The 15807-nt window shown below is 40.7% G+C and overlaps 1 protein-coding gene across 4 annotated transcripts in view; it reads left to right on the top strand.

Annotated features, from left to right (window-relative positions):
• DCAF6 (DDB1 and CUL4 associated factor 6) overlaps positions 1-15807 on the top strand; it is a 712682-nt gene that overhangs the window by 168593 nt on the left and 528282 nt on the right. For all 4 annotated transcript variants that reach the window (XM_075853536.1, XM_075853533.1, XM_075853534.1 and 1 more), the window contains one exon: positions 14670-14884. In XM_075853536.1, coding sequence (XP_075709651.1) covers positions 14670-14884 — 215 coding nt within the window. The remainder of the gene's footprint in view (positions 1-14669; positions 14885-15807) is intronic.

Here is a 15807-nt window from a genome sequence, read left to right as displayed (position 1 = left end):
CACCTTGGTAATGCTAGGCTGCTGCTGCTTTATTGTATCTGGCTGGTTATGAAAAATGGAGGGGATCTCACGTAATTTTTTTTCTATTTTTTTTTTTTTAAAAGTCGTGGGGTTCCCGCTATTTTTCACAACCAGCCAGATACAATAAAGCAGCTGCAGCCTAGCATCCCCAGGGTGGGAAGGGCCACGTTTTTTATCCCTTCCCAGCCTGGTAAAACCAGCCTGTGACCGCCCTGCTGCCTTACCGTCGCTTCAGATGGTCGGGTACTGAATCGTACTCCCCTCGCGGCAATGAGAACCGGGGTAATTATAGGGGTTAGTGATAGCCTTTTTACTGGCTATCACTAAGCCCCTTCTTAGTAATGGACGCTCTCAATCAGACAACAGCCATTACTAAGGCCATAATAAAGTATTTAAAAAAAACACAAGAAAAACTTTTATTGAAATCTAAACTCCCCCATGCAACCCTCTTTCACCATTTTATTTATTTTTTTAAAAGTAGATCATCGGAGTAGTCCAATGTATCTACGACGTAGTCCAAATGCTCCAGCGGAACCTACCAAAAAAAAGCAGTGTAAAAAACTTAAATTTGCCACAATAGTCACTCGATATAACTATACTGTAATCACTTATATGGTTTGCAGATATCTTGTGTATAACTGGCATCTACCTCTATAAGGTCACTATATGGTGGTAATATTGGTCTATATATAGTGTGATTTATTCACTAACAGTATGGTGGGTTTTTTCTGACACAATGTTGTAGTAATATGTGATCATGGTTTGGCAGTTTTATTCAGTAACCGTATGGAGGTATTATTCAGTAACAGTATAAATGTATTATTCAGTAACAGTATGGAGGTATTATTCAGTAACAGTATAAATGTATTATTCAGTAACAGTATGGAGGTATTATTCAGTAACAGTATGGAGGTATTATTCAGTAACTGTATGGAGGTATTATTCAGTAACAGTATGGAGGTATTATTCAGTAACAGTATGGAGGTATTATTCAGTAACAGTATGGAGGTATTATTCAGTAACAGTATGGAGGTATTATTCAGTAACAGTATGGAGGTATTATTCAGTAACAGTATGGGGGTATTGTTCAGTAACAGTATGGGGGTATTATTCAGTAACTGTATGGAGGTATTATTCAGTAACAGTATGGAGGTATTATTCAGTAACAGTATAAATGTATTATTCAGTAACAGTATGGGGGTATTATTCAGTAACAGTATGGAGGTATTATTCAGTAACAGTATGGAGGTATTATTCAGTAACAGTATGGAGGTATTATTCAGTAACAGTATGGAGGTATTATTCAGTAACAGTATGGGGGTATTGTTCAGTAACAGTATGGGGGTATTATTCAGTAACTGTATGGAGGTATTATTCAGTAACAGTATGGAGGTATTATTCAGTAACAGTATAAATGTATTATTCAGTAACAGTATGGAGGTATTATTCAGTAACAGTATGGAGGTATTATTCAGTAACAGTATAAATGTATTATTCAGTAACAGTATGCGGGTATTATTCAGTAACAGTATAAATGTATTATTCAGTAACCGTATAAATGTATTATTCAGTAACAGTATGGGGGTATTGTTCAGTAACAGTATGGGGGTATTATTCAGTAACTGTATGGAGGTATTATTCAGTAACTGTATGGAGGTATTATTCAGTAACAGTATGGAGGTATTATTCAGTAACAGTATGGGGGTATTATTCAGTAACAGTATGGAGGTATTATTCAGTAACAGTATGGAGGTATTATTCAGTAACAGTATGGAGGTATTATTCAGTAACAGTATGGGGGTATTGTTCAGTAACAGTATGGGGGTATTATTCAGTAACTGTATGGAGGTATTCAGTAACAGTATGGAGGTATTATTCAGTAACAGTATAAATGTATTATTCAGTAACAGTATGGGGGTATTATTCAGTAACAGTATGGAGGTATTATTCAGTAACAGTATGGAGGTATTATTCAGTAACAGTATAAATGTATTATTCAGTAACAGTATGCGGGTATTATTCAGTAACAGTATGAGGGTATTATTCAGTAACAGTATAAATGTATTATTCAGTAACAGTATGGGGGTATTATTCAGTAACAGTATGGGGGTATTATTCAGTAACAGTATGGAGGTATTATTCAGTAACAGTATAAATGTATTATTCAGTAACAGTATAAATGTATTATTCAGTAACCGTATGGGGGTATTATTCACTAACAGTATGGAGGTATTATTCAGTAACAGTATGGAGGTATTATTCAGTAACAGTATAAATGTATTATTCAGTAACAGTATGGAGGTATTATTCAGTAACAGTATGGAGGTATTATTCAGTAACCCTATGGGGGTATTATTCAGTAACAGTATGAGGGTATTATTCAGTAACATTATGGAAGTATTATTCAGTAACAGTATAAATGTATTATTCAGTAACAGTATGGAGGTATTATTCAGTAACAGTATGGGGGTATTATTCAGTAACAGTATGGAGGTATTATTCAGTAACAGTATGGGAGTATTATTCAGTAACAGTATAAATGTATTATTCAGTAACAGTATGGGCGTATTATTCAGTCACTATGTGGTTATGGTGTGGGGGTATTATTCAGTAACAGTATGGGGGTATTATTCAGTAACAGTATGGAGGTATTATTCAGTAACAGTATGGAGGTATTATTCAGTAACAGTATGGAGGTATTATTCAGTAACAGTATGGGGGTATTATTCAGTAACAGTATGAGGGTATTATTCAGTAACCGTATGGGAGTATTATTCAGTAACAGTATAAATGTATTATTCAGTAACAGTATGGGCGTATTATTCAGTCACTATGTGGTTATGGTGTGGGGGTATTATTCAGTAACAGTATGGGGGTATTATTCAGTAACAGTATGGAGGTATTATTCAGTAACAGTATGGAGGTATTATTCAGTAACAGTATGGAGGTATTATTCAGTAACAGTATGGGGGTATTATTCAGTAACAGTATGAGGGTATTATTCAGTAACCGTATGGGAGTATTATTCAGGAACAGTATGGGGGTATTATTCAGTAACAGTATGGGGTATTATTCTGTAGCAGTATGGCGGTATTATTGGTAATGTTGGTCTTACAATCTATGTACATTACAGTGGTGGGGGCTGTGGGGAAGTGTGAGTGGCAGCGGATGATCAGGCTAAGAGACAGTCCGCAGAGTGGCATGTGATGTACTTTGACATGTAGGTGATACTTACGCGTGGGATGTGGGTCCATAACTTGTGGACCGCACAGGGCCAAAGATCATATTAATCCACCACTGGCATCGAGCCAGCACAGGCAGACCACAACAATACAGCAGGTAGAGCAAAGAAACCAGCCCAGGACGTGCCGCTTCAAAACAGCGCTAAGCGCGATCCGTCCTGGACTGGCCTGAATGTAATTGCAGAGAGTTTCACCGCAAATGAGACTGGCTGCCGAGGAGAGATATGGGGCTGTGCAGACTGTACTATTTGCACTGCACTGATTGGCAGTAAGAATAATTCTTTAAATATTTTCCATACTTCAAACAGCACTTTAAGGCTATGTTCACACTGAGTTTTTTGGGTTTTTGAGGAAAATTTTGTCCTTCCTGCACGTTGTTTGCCGCGATTTTCACCGCGTTTTTCGCTCACGGCCATTGAGTGCTACGGGCAAAAAACTCAGCGAAATACCCTGTCTCTGCCTCCCATTGATGTCAATAGGAGGTCAGAGGCGTAAACGTGCGAAGATAGGGCATGTCCCTTCTTTCTCGGGAGGCATTTTCGTCCGGTTTCTGACGAGTTTTGCGGAGCGGTTTCCGCGCCCAAAAACTCGTCAAAATATTCTGTGTGAACAGGGCCTAACAAATAAACATCAAATGTTTTCCTATTTAAAAAAATTATATATTCCGTGTTTGATGTGTAAAGTTAGGAATGAGAAAACTCTGATAGATTTGTGGGGGGGGGGGCGCCTTTTTATAGTTCGCCTCAGGCGGCAGACGGGCTAGGTTCACCCCTGCACCCATGGGCCCAAACGGCAGTTTATCGCCACAAATGGGGTATTGCCTGCACTCAGGAGAAATTGGGCAACAAAATGGGGTATTTTGTCCCCTGTGAAAATAAGAAATTTTTATCAAAAATGCCATCTTATTGGAAAAAATGTATTTTTTAATTTCACAGCCCAATTCAAATATGTGCTGTGTAAAAACTATGTGGTCAAAATGGTAAAAACAACCATAAATTAATTCCTTGAGTGGTGTAGTTTCCGAAATGGGGTCACTTTTGTGGGATTCCTACTGTTTTGGCACCTCAACACCTCTTCAAACCTGGCATGCTGCCTAAAATATATTCTAATAAAAAAGAGGCTTCAAAATGTACTAGGTCCTTCTTTGCTTCTGTGGCTTGTGTTTTAGTCCACGAGCACACTAGTGCCACAAGTGGGACATTTCTAAAAACTGCAGAATCTGGGCAATACATATTTAGTAGTGTTTCTCTGGTAAATCCTTCTGTGTTACAGAAAAAAATTGAATACAATTGAAATTCAGCAAGAAAAATAAAATTTGCAAATTTCACCTCTACTTTGCTTTAATTTCGGTGAAATGCCTAAAGGGTTAAATAAACATTCTAAATTCTGTTTTGAATACTTTGATGGGTCTAGTTTTCAAAATGGGGTGTTTTATGGGGGTTTCTAATACATAGGCCCCTCAAAGCCACTTCGGAACTGAACATGTACCTTAAAAAAAAGGCTTTTAAAATTTTCTAAAAAATATGAGAAATTACTGTTTATGTTCTAAGCCTTGTAACGTCCAAGAAAAATAAAAGAATGTTCAAAAAACGATGCCAATCTAAAGTGGACATATGGGAAATGCGAACTAGTAACTATTTTGGGTGGTATAACCGTCTGTTTTACTAGCAGATGCATTTAAATTCTGAAAAATGCTATTTTGTATAAATTTCTCTAAATTTTGCAATTTTTCACCAATAAACATTGAATATATCGTCCAAATTTTACCACTAACATAAAGCCCAATGTGTCACGAGAAAACAGTCTCAGAATCGCTTGGATAGGTTTAAGCATCCCGACGTTATTACCACATAAAGTGAAATATGTCAGATTTGAAAAATGGGCTCTGAGCCTTAAGGCCAAAACAAGGCTGCGTCCTTAAGGGGTTAAACACATTATGCTATTCAGTATTGCGTCTCACCCTATGGAGGCAGAATGCTACTTTGAACTTGTGCATTGAGAGAAATGTATTTCAGTCAGCTGATGTAGCAATCCTGACACGCGCAGTAGTTACAGGCATGATGAACAGGTTGTGAGTTTAAAGAGGCTCTGTCACCAGATTTTGCAACCCCTATCTGCTATTGCAGCAGATAGGCGCTGCAATGTAGATTACAGTAACGTTTTTATTTTTAAAAAACGAGCATTTTTGGCCAAGTTATGACCATTTTTGTAGTTCTGCAAATGAGGCTTGCAAAAGTCCAAGTGGGTGTGTTTAAAAGTAAAAGTCCAAGTGGGCGTGTATTAGGTGCGTACATCGGGGCGTTTTTAATACTTTCACTAGCTGGGCGCTCTGAAGAGAAGTAACATCCTCTTCTCTTCAGAACGCCCAGCTTCTGACAGTGCAGATCTGTGACGTCACTCACAGGTCCTGCATCGTGACGGCCACATCGGCACCAGAGGCTACAGTTGATTCTGCAGCAGCATCAGCGTTTGCAGGTAAGATCGACTTACCTGCAAACGCTGATGCTGCTGCAGAATCAACTGTAGCCTCTGGTGCCGATGTGGCCGTCACGAGGCAGGACCTGTGAGTGACGTCACAGATCTGCACTGTCAGAAGCTGGGCGTTCTGAAGAGAAGAGGATGTTACTTCTCTTCAGAGCGCCCAGCTAGTAAAAGTATTAAAAACGCCCCGATGTACGCACATAATACACGCCCACTTGGACTTTTACTTTTAAACACACCCACTTGGACTTTTGCAAGCCTCATTTGCATAACTACAAAAATGGTCATAACTTGGCCAAAAATGCTCGTTTTTTAAAAATAAAAACGTTACTGTAATCTACATTGCAGCGCCTATCTGCTGCAATAGCAGATAGGGGTTGCAAAATCTGGTGACAGAGCCTCTTTAAACTAGCCTTTTGAATATTCATACAAACTTGACCTGCGATTGGTGAGTGCTCCCGGAGTCCCAACCCTTCCACATCTGTGGAATTTTTGATTAAGACTCATTTTAGTTTTTTATATATGTTGCACTTCTGTATTGACAATGCTGATAGATGCAATGTATCACTGTGCTTTACATGCACTGGTTTATATACTGTAACACAAATTATTTATATGTAAATTTTTATAATGTTAAATATTGTAATGAGACACATGGTATATATACCTCCAATCACTATGTGTTACTATGCTTGAAAAAGTTCCCAATGTGGGATTGAAACGTTGTTTAAATTACTGCATTTTTTTACATTTTAACCTGGAGTGCTGTGAGTTTTAGGCTGGGTTCACACAACCTATTTTCAGACGTAAACGAGGCGTATTATGCCTCGTGTTACTTCTGAAAATACGGCTCCAATACGTCGGCAAACATCTGCCCATTCATTTGAATGGGTTTGCCGACGTACTGTGCCGACGACCTGTCATTTACGCGTCGTCGTTTGACAGCTGTCAAACGACGACGCGTAAAATGACTGCCTCGTCAAAGAAGTGCAGGACACTTCTTTGAAACGTATGAATTCAATGAAGAACAGCTCAAATGATCGCCGTCAAAGACGCCTCGCATAATGCGAGGAGGAGCTTTTATGTCTGAAACTACGCAGCTGTTTTCTCCTGAAAACAGTCTGTCTTTTCAGACGTAAAAGCCAGTTAACCCCTTAAGGAGACGGCCAATTTTAGCCTTGAGGACAGAGCAATTTTTTGTAAATTTCCCTCTTTGCATCCCGACGCTCATAACGCTTTTATTTTTTGTACGACGTAGTTGTATGAGACTTTGTTTTTTGCGGGACGAGTTGTACTTTATGTACGTACCATTTTTTGATACAAATACATTATCGTTTAACTTCTATAAATTTTTAATTAGATTAAAATGCAGAAAAAAAGCAGTTGTGCAGCAGTTTTAATATTTTTTTTTTTACACCATACACCGATCATAATAAATAATGGTATACATTTGTAGTACAGGTTGTTACGGTCGTGGCGATACCAAATATGTCTATATTATTTTGTGTTTTGGGACTTATATTTTAAAAAGTTGATTTATTATAAAAAATGTGTGTTTCTGTGTATTTTAATTACTTTTTATTTATTTACCATTATTTTTTTTTTACATTCATTTAACTTTTTTTTTTAATCCCATAAAGGGATTTATCATTTTGATTTTGATTTTGTAACTGTAATGTACTGGCATAGATCTATATGCCAGTACATTAGCCTGTTACTGATCGTACACAGGCAGTTGTTAGGGCATACCTCAGTATGCCCTAACAACAGGAAATATGTTCAGACAGCCCTGGGGTCCTTCACTGGACCCTGGGCTGTCTGGCCATACGAGTTGTTGGCTTTGATCGCGTCACAGTTATATTCTGTGACGCGATCAATGTGCAGTCCCCTCTCCTTGAACGCCGCGATCAGCTGTCATCGCGGCGTTCAAAGGGTTAACAGCGGAGAGAAGATGTTTCTCTCCTCTCCGCTGTCAGAGCGGGGCCGTGGCTGTGTATTACAGCCGTTGCCCCGCTCTCGATCGCACACACAGAGACGGCAGAGACTGCTGTCACACAGGACGAGTATGCTCGTCCTAATGCGCGAAGTGCTCGCTGCTCAGGACGAGCATACTCGTCCTGTGTCGGCAACCAGTTAATCGTGTGCAGATACCCTTATTGTTTATTGTTCGGAACAATCCTTGGATCTGGATTGCTCGCTGGCACCCACTCCTTCCTTTTTCTCTATTTGAGTTCTGCTGGTTTCTTGAGATATATATATATATATATATATATATATACGCGCTCGCGCCCGGCCTTAAAGGGCGAGTACACACATATGAGGAAAATCTGTAATTAGCCCATGATCACCCTGGACTATAAAATGGGCTCTGCCCTTTCATTCATTGCCTGAGTGTTGTTGTATTTACCCATGTTAGTCTTAGCAAATGGTTCCTTAGTGTTATCCTGTTCCCGGTGTTCTCATGCCCTGCTAACTGTATCCTTTATCCCGTGCTATATCTGTTCCTGTGCCTTAACCTTTTGGAGTCGTGTTGTGCCACCGGTCGCGCCTGCTGATATACACCATGTCTGGTGTCTACAAGTTCATCTGTGCCGAGCCTCCATTACTGTCTTGACTATTAAAGGGACTATTGTACTAGGACTGTTGTTTGGCCAGCTGCTACTCCGGTGCGGCCTAGTGGGTCCACATACCCACGGATCGTGACAATACAATACTAAAATATACCTTTACCATAACCAAATAATGGTATGACTAAAAAAAAACATACTTAATCATCAACCACATATACACACTCACACCTAGAACACATGCCGCACATGCTCCACTCACACCTAGGACACATGCTACTCACACCAACGACACCTGCCACACAAACACGCTGTGCCATACACACTACACGTTATTCACTCACACTTACCAGGTCTTTTTTGTCTATTAATAACCCCTGGCTGAACCTCCTGCTGAGACATAGACATGCCCTCTTCACATCACGCCACATCCATAACATTACTAAGCCATGTCCCCTCGGTCAACACTAAATTACAGGTAGGTCTTTGTTCACATCTGCATTGTGGCTTTAGTTCATAATGGCAGCCACAACACTCTTCTGGATCTGGGATATGACGGAAATCACTGGTGCCCAACAGACCCACTTGACTGACCTAGGGGGTGTCCATCATTTGAAAGTGAAAGTAACGCTGCATGTAGCGCTGTGACAGAGCCTAACTTTCCTGCAGCTGCCGGGGTGCATGTTGGTTTCCTGCAAATGGTAATAGTGAAAGTGGCACTGCTGAGCAGCTGCTGTATGCCAGGCCCAATCGCTGCTTATTGGCTCAGGATACAGCAGTGTTTCAGCAGTGCCATTATTCTCTTTCTATTGAGTTCTGTGAAATCCGACAGTGCACCCCAACCATTCCAGACCAAACATTGACCTAACCACTGCTCGACTAGTGAGTGGGTTCTATCCTTCTTCTTCTTTGTTCTTGCCCGAATATACAGAGGCACCCAACCTCACCCCTCTTCTTCCCCTTCCGGTTTCTCTGAGTGTCTGGTCAGCAGCCTTGTACAGATGAGCTTGATCAGACACACAGAGGGAATAGGCTTCAGACCGTAGTTTTAATAAACAACCGTGTGGGTGACGGCCAGCCAACTGTGCACCTACCCATCAGACATTTGCCAGACCTGCCAGATTGCCAATCCAGCTTGGCTGTTAGGGCATACCTTAGCTATGCCCTTACAGATGTCAATGCAATTTACATGCAATGGCAATAGTGTATTTTAATATACACATATTCCAATACATTACAATTAAAAATAAATATTCAAAAAAGTTAAAATTCCCTACTGGATATATAAAAAAAATAACTAATGTTAAATAAAATGAAATACATATAATGTGAAAAAAAAAAGCATAATAAATAGCATAGACCCAAAAAATTTTTCATTAAATAAATATCACAAAAATATAAATATTTGGTATACCTATTAGTTGCAAATTGTACTAAAAGGCTAACGGAGTTCCTGTTTTTAGCATTCTTCGACATTTGAAAATTATTCCTAGCAGGGAAATATCTGTGTGACGCCCCTATGCTCCTTCCCATGACTATCATCTGTTCACAGACCCCAATTCTCTGTGCTCCCATTTTAGTTCCTCCTATTCTACAGTTCTGGGACTGCATTAATAGGAAGTGTCCCATATCCCATAGGCTGGACCAGCCCACTCAAAATAGAAAATCAGGAGAATTTATTCCTGAGGAAAATGCTGAATTATCGAACAAGGTAGTAATACCTTGTTCGATAATTCAGCATTTTCCCCAGGAATAAATTCTCCTGATTTTCTATTTTGAGTGGGCTGGTCCAGCTTAGATACATCATCCTGTCCTTGTAGTCAGATGATCAATTACGCTTACTCATAGGCTCTCGTTTCTCCACCTCTCCCTAAACCTACACAGCTTGCCAACCTTAAATCATTGCTCACTCATTCTTCAACTCCATTTCACTGTGTATCTATTCTCTATGGGCAGTAGACCTGGATGCACAGCTGGATAATAAAGCTGGATAATAAAGCATGACTAAAAATATGCACAATATCACATGCCGTGTTGCCATGCTCAGGAAAACAATGGCGCGCAAGAGTTGAACAATATGATTATGAAGGAACTATTTGGTTCACAGGAGTACTTTTTGAAATTCTGGACACCTTAGGTACAGTTCAAGTTCTCTGATACATTGTGTTCCATCCTAATTTCAGCAGCACATGTGATTTATACTCCGCCCACCCTTTTATTTTTTGTTAAAGAGGCTCTGTCACCAGATTTTGCAGCCCCTATCTGCTATTGCAGCAGATCGGCGCTGCAATGTAGATTACAGTAACGTTTTTATTTTTAAAAAACGAGCATTTTTGGCCAAGTTATGACCATTTTCGTATTTATGCAAATGAGGCTTGCAAAAGTACAACTGGGCGTGTATTATGTGCGTACATCGGGGCGTGTTTACTACTTTTACTAGCTGGGCGTTGTGTATAGAAGTGTCATCCACTTCTCTTCACAACGCCCAGCTTCTGGCAGTGCAGCACTGTGACGTCACTCACAGGTCCTGCATCGTGTCGGCACCAGAGGCTACAGATGATTCTGCAGCAGCATCGGCGTTTGCAGGTAAGTCGATGTAGCTACTTACCTGCTAATGCTGATGCTGCTGCAGAATCAACTGTAGCCTCTGGTGCCGACACGATGCAGGACCTGTGAGTGACGTCACAGTGCTGCACTGCCAGAAGCTGGGCGTTCTGAAGAGAAGTGGATGATACTTCTATACACAACGCCCAGCTAGTAATAGTAGTAAACACGCCCCGATGTACGCACATAATACACGGCCAGTTGTACTTTTACTTTTCAACACGCCCAGTTGTACTTTTGCAAGCCTCATTTGCATAAATACGAAAATGGTCATAACTTGGCCAAAAATGCTTGTTTTTTAAAAATAAAAACGTTACTGTAATCTACATTGCAGCGCCTATCTGCTGCAATAGCAGATAGGGGCTGCAAAATCTGGTGACAGAGCCTCTTTAAAGGGAACCTGTCACCAGAATTTCACCTATTGAACTTTACTTATCCCTCACTGGCCGCTGCTATCAAAAGTTCAGTGCTGCCATTATCCCCTCTCCTAAACTCCAGAAGAGGACATCAATGCACAAGCGCAGGATTTTGTGTGCTGGGGGAAGGCGAGGAGCTGTCAATCAAATGTAAGGAGGCGGGGTAAACTCTGAAAGACTTCAGGAATGAATATATGACACTTTTCAAACGAAGATTTGACTCTTTTCAAACGAAGATATGACTCATTTATGCTCATTAGCATACGGTGTGGGAACACTAAAAAAACAGAATACTAAAGCTACAGAGCCGACTAAGATAACAATTATAGGTTATATAGAAATGATTTTTCACCCACTACCACCTGGTATTACTAGTTTAATAGGTGAAATGCTGGTGACAGGTTCCCTTTAAGGTGTACCCCTTCTCCCTCTGTTGCCAATTTTCTTGATCCTTGTATCTAGTCTTGCGTGTATCTTGCATAGTTGTTTTTTTACTTTCCTAATTTGTAAGGCAGAAAAAATACATATGTCCATCCAGTTCAGCCTGTTATTCTACAATGTGGATCAAGAGGAAGGCAAAACCCCCATGATGCACAAGTTAATTTTTCTCATCTTAGGGAAACAGTCTTTCCCAACTCTAATATGGCAATCAGAATAAATCTCTGGATCAACAACCCATCTACAGTAATGTAGTTGTCATGCCCATGGCCGCGGGCATGTTCACTCAACTTCTGATGCCATGGATTTGTGAGTGCTGGCCCCCATTTCCTCCTCAGGAGACGCCAGCGCTCACTTCTGCGTCTCCCGGCCGGGTCCCTTAGGTTGCGCGCGCACCCCCGTGCCCGCACCTGAATTCAAGTACAAAATTAGCCCATGTGCCCCTGGTTTATAAGAGGGGCCCCAACCCCTCCTGCCTTGCCTGAGCCTTGTTGTCATTAGTCTAGTATGTCTATGCAAATGGTTTCCTAAGTGTTTTCCAGTTCCCAGTGTTCCCCATTCCTGCTACCTGTAACCTGTATCCCGTGCTATCCTGGTCAAGTGCCGTGTTGAGCTGAAGTCGTGCGGTGCTATGTACCACGCCTGTCCTGCTACACCACACCTGGCACCAGCCTGCTGCCTAGTCCTAGCCGAGCTTGGCTCTCTACTGTCTAAGCTGCCACAGGTACACTATACGAACTATAGACTGTGTCCTGTTGGCCAGCTGCCATACTGTCATGGCGGTATGGCACAGTGAGTTCACATACCTAACGTGACAATAGTAAACATAACTTGTAATATTATTACACTCAAGAAAAGCATCCAGGCCACTTTGAAATCTTATAGTGAATTCACCATAACCACATCCTCTGGCAGAGAGTTCCATAGTCTCACTGCTCTTACAGTATAGAATTCCCTTCTATTTAATTGTAGAAACCTTCTTTCATCTAGCTGTAGATGATGCCCCCTTGTTATAGCTACAGTCCTGGATGTAAATAGATCCTATGGGGGGGGGGGGGGGTAACCATAGTTTGATATATTCCTACATAGTTAGTAGTTTACTACTCAACTGTCTTTTTTTCTAAACGAAATAACCCTAATTTTGATAATAATTATGGGTACTGTAGTTCAACCATTCCATTTATTCCTGAGTTGTCCATCTTTGAACCAGCTCAAACTCTCATACTGTAGGTCTTTCTTGTGCACTGGTGCTCAAAACTGTACACAATATTACATGTGCGGTCTGACAAGTGATTTATAAAGTGGTAGAACTATGTTCTCATCTTGTGCATCTATGTTGACTCGTCCTATTTCATATACCCAAGCTGTAAATGTTTCTCAGGTTGACAATTAACTACGTCATTTACTTTTTCCAGGATAGCTATTGGGTATTTTCACCATGGCTGTGACTTATATGCATATATTCTCTGTCCTCAATTGTCCTCTTTACTTGTTCTTGGGATATGTTTAACTTTCATAAATAAGATTATAAGATCATTAAATCATTAAATTCAGCTCTAGGAAGATACTGATTCTCTTATGGAGATCCATATGGTAGGGAGTCTTTAAGGGAACCTTTCACTAGCCCATACATGTGCAGTTGAGTGCACCATGTAATAGGCACTGCTGCACAGACCTTGTGTCACTTTAAACTATGTTTCTAGCCTCCTCTGTTTTTTAGAAATCTGTGCCGTTATATTTGCCCGATATGTAAATTACCCCCTGTACTGTCAATGGGGCGTATCTTTTCCTGGAAAGGGCAAGGGGGGCGTGATACTTAGCGCTCTGAACTGCCCAATCAACTACCGAGAGTGTCAGAGCGGCTTGTGCTGTGTGATCTATCTTGCGAGATCACACAGTCTTTCCTTCACTATCTGACAAGCTCTGACGCCGCCACTACGGAACAGAAGAGGAGAACAAGAATCCACATTCTTCTTCTCCTCTTCTGTTCCGTAGCGGCGGTGGCAGAGCTGTGCATGCGCGTGCGCATGCTCTCCTCCAGCTCTTGTGATGCATATAATTTATGGATCAAAGGGGTATTCTCATTATGATAATTTATTGCATAACGCTATCTCTTGTAGCCCTATAGAAAGTGGATGGAGCAGTGGCTGAGCATGCGCAGTCCCGCTCCATTCACATAGGGCACTCCAGGATCTCTGTTCCCAAGATCGGTGGGGGGTCCCAGCATTTTGGCCCCCACCGTTCTGACGTTTATCACCAATCCTGTGGATATGTGATACATCATCATAATGAGAAAACCTTCAACTTTTTTTTTTTTTTTTTTGTGGTGGCGGAATAGAAAACACAGCAATTCTCCCATTGTTTTGTGCATTTTTATTTTTAATCCTTGTTTGTCATGCAGTATAAATAATGTGTTAAATTTATCCTATGGGTCATTACGATTGCAGTAATACCAAATATTTTTTAACAATATAAGCATATTTTATGGAAAAATAGTAATATTTATTTTGCCTCATACCAAGAGTAATAACTTTATTTTTCTGTCGATGTAGCTGTATGATGGCTTGATTTTTGTGGGAGAGCGACTTTGCCTGTATGTGTTGGCAAGCAGCCACCTCACCAGGCAGGACAGGGGTCGGGGACCTCTGTTCTCAAGATAGGTGCAGGTCCCAGAGCTTGGACCTGCATCTATCAGACATTTATGGCATATCCCAAAGATATGCTATAAGTGTCTTAGATTAAAATAACCCTTTCAATGGTAATTAAGAGAGGTGGAGGATAACCTGCGCTGACCGTTACTGGCACATCTTTGAGTTTAAACACTCATAAAATAGGAACAAGAACATTTATGAGCTTTACTAAAACATGTAGTAAGAATTTTTTTTTTATTCCAATTACAGGCAATTATTCAAATCGTGGAACTATGGGAATGTGTGTACGATTTGTACCCCCACATCTTGCAAACAAATCTTGTCGTGTAACCTCTTTGTGCTATAGTGAAGATGGGGAAGAGGTCCTTGTGAGCTATTCATCAGATTATGTATATTTATTTAATCCAAAAGATGATCAAGCAAAAGAACTCAAGTTTCCATCAGCCAATCGGAAGCAAGAAGAGGTGAGTATCCATCAGAATTTTGTTAGAAGATCAGTCGTTTAATTAGTTGCAAAGTATGGGTTTCTTAAGAAGGTCATTTGTTAATTCTTGTACACTATTTAGGGCAGTCAACTATATACCTAGCCATATTTCATAACATATTTTGAACACAGTGGGGGTAGCAATTAAAGGGGTTTTCCCACGAGAGACATTTATGACACATTCACAAGATATGTCATAAATGTCTGATAGATGCGGGTCTGGAGCAGCTTATTCCCCTTTACTGATAGTCTGGAGTAATAACTCCCATGAAGGACATTTATGACATATCCACAGGATATGTCATGAATGTCAGATAGATGCAGGTCCCATCTCTGGGACCTGAACCGATCTACAGAATGGGGCCCCCTAAACCCCATTGAGCCGCTGTGTGTTGCGTCTGAATGAGGTGTTTTCCGACCATGAAAAACGTTATATGGTCGTGAGTTACGTAAACAGCGTAACTCGCTGAGCTACGCGGTTTCCATAACTCCAATAGTAGTGAATGGCAGTTCCATGAGACTTGCGGAAACAGCGTAGCTCAGCGAGTTGCACTGTTTACGTAACTCACGACCATATAACGTTTTTCATCGGAAAACACCTCATTCAGCTGCAACACACTGCGGCTGAACGTGGTTTAGGGGGCCCCGTTCTGTAGATAGGTGCGGGTCCCAGACGTGACATATCCTGTGGATATGTCATAAATGTCCTTAATGGGAAAACCCCTTTAACGTGGTTATACACCTAATAATAATTGCTGGTCGTATGCTATTTCGGTCAAGTTATTACTCCAGACTATCAGTAAAGGGGAATAAGCTGCTCCAGACACCTCTGGCAATGTCTTTTCACCTGTAGGAACATAGGCTATGGCTTGTTGAAATCCAAAATGTTAAGTTCTGCTTTCC

Source organism: Rhinoderma darwinii, chromosome 2, assembly GCF_050947455.1.
Source record: "Rhinoderma darwinii isolate aRhiDar2 chromosome 2, aRhiDar2.hap1, whole genome shotgun sequence".
NCBI classification, from domain to species: Eukaryota; Metazoa; Chordata; class Amphibia; order Anura; family Rhinodermatidae; genus Rhinoderma; species Rhinoderma darwinii.
The sequence above is the reverse complement of the archived record's forward strand: the minus strand, read 5'-3'. Positions and strand labels throughout refer to the sequence as shown.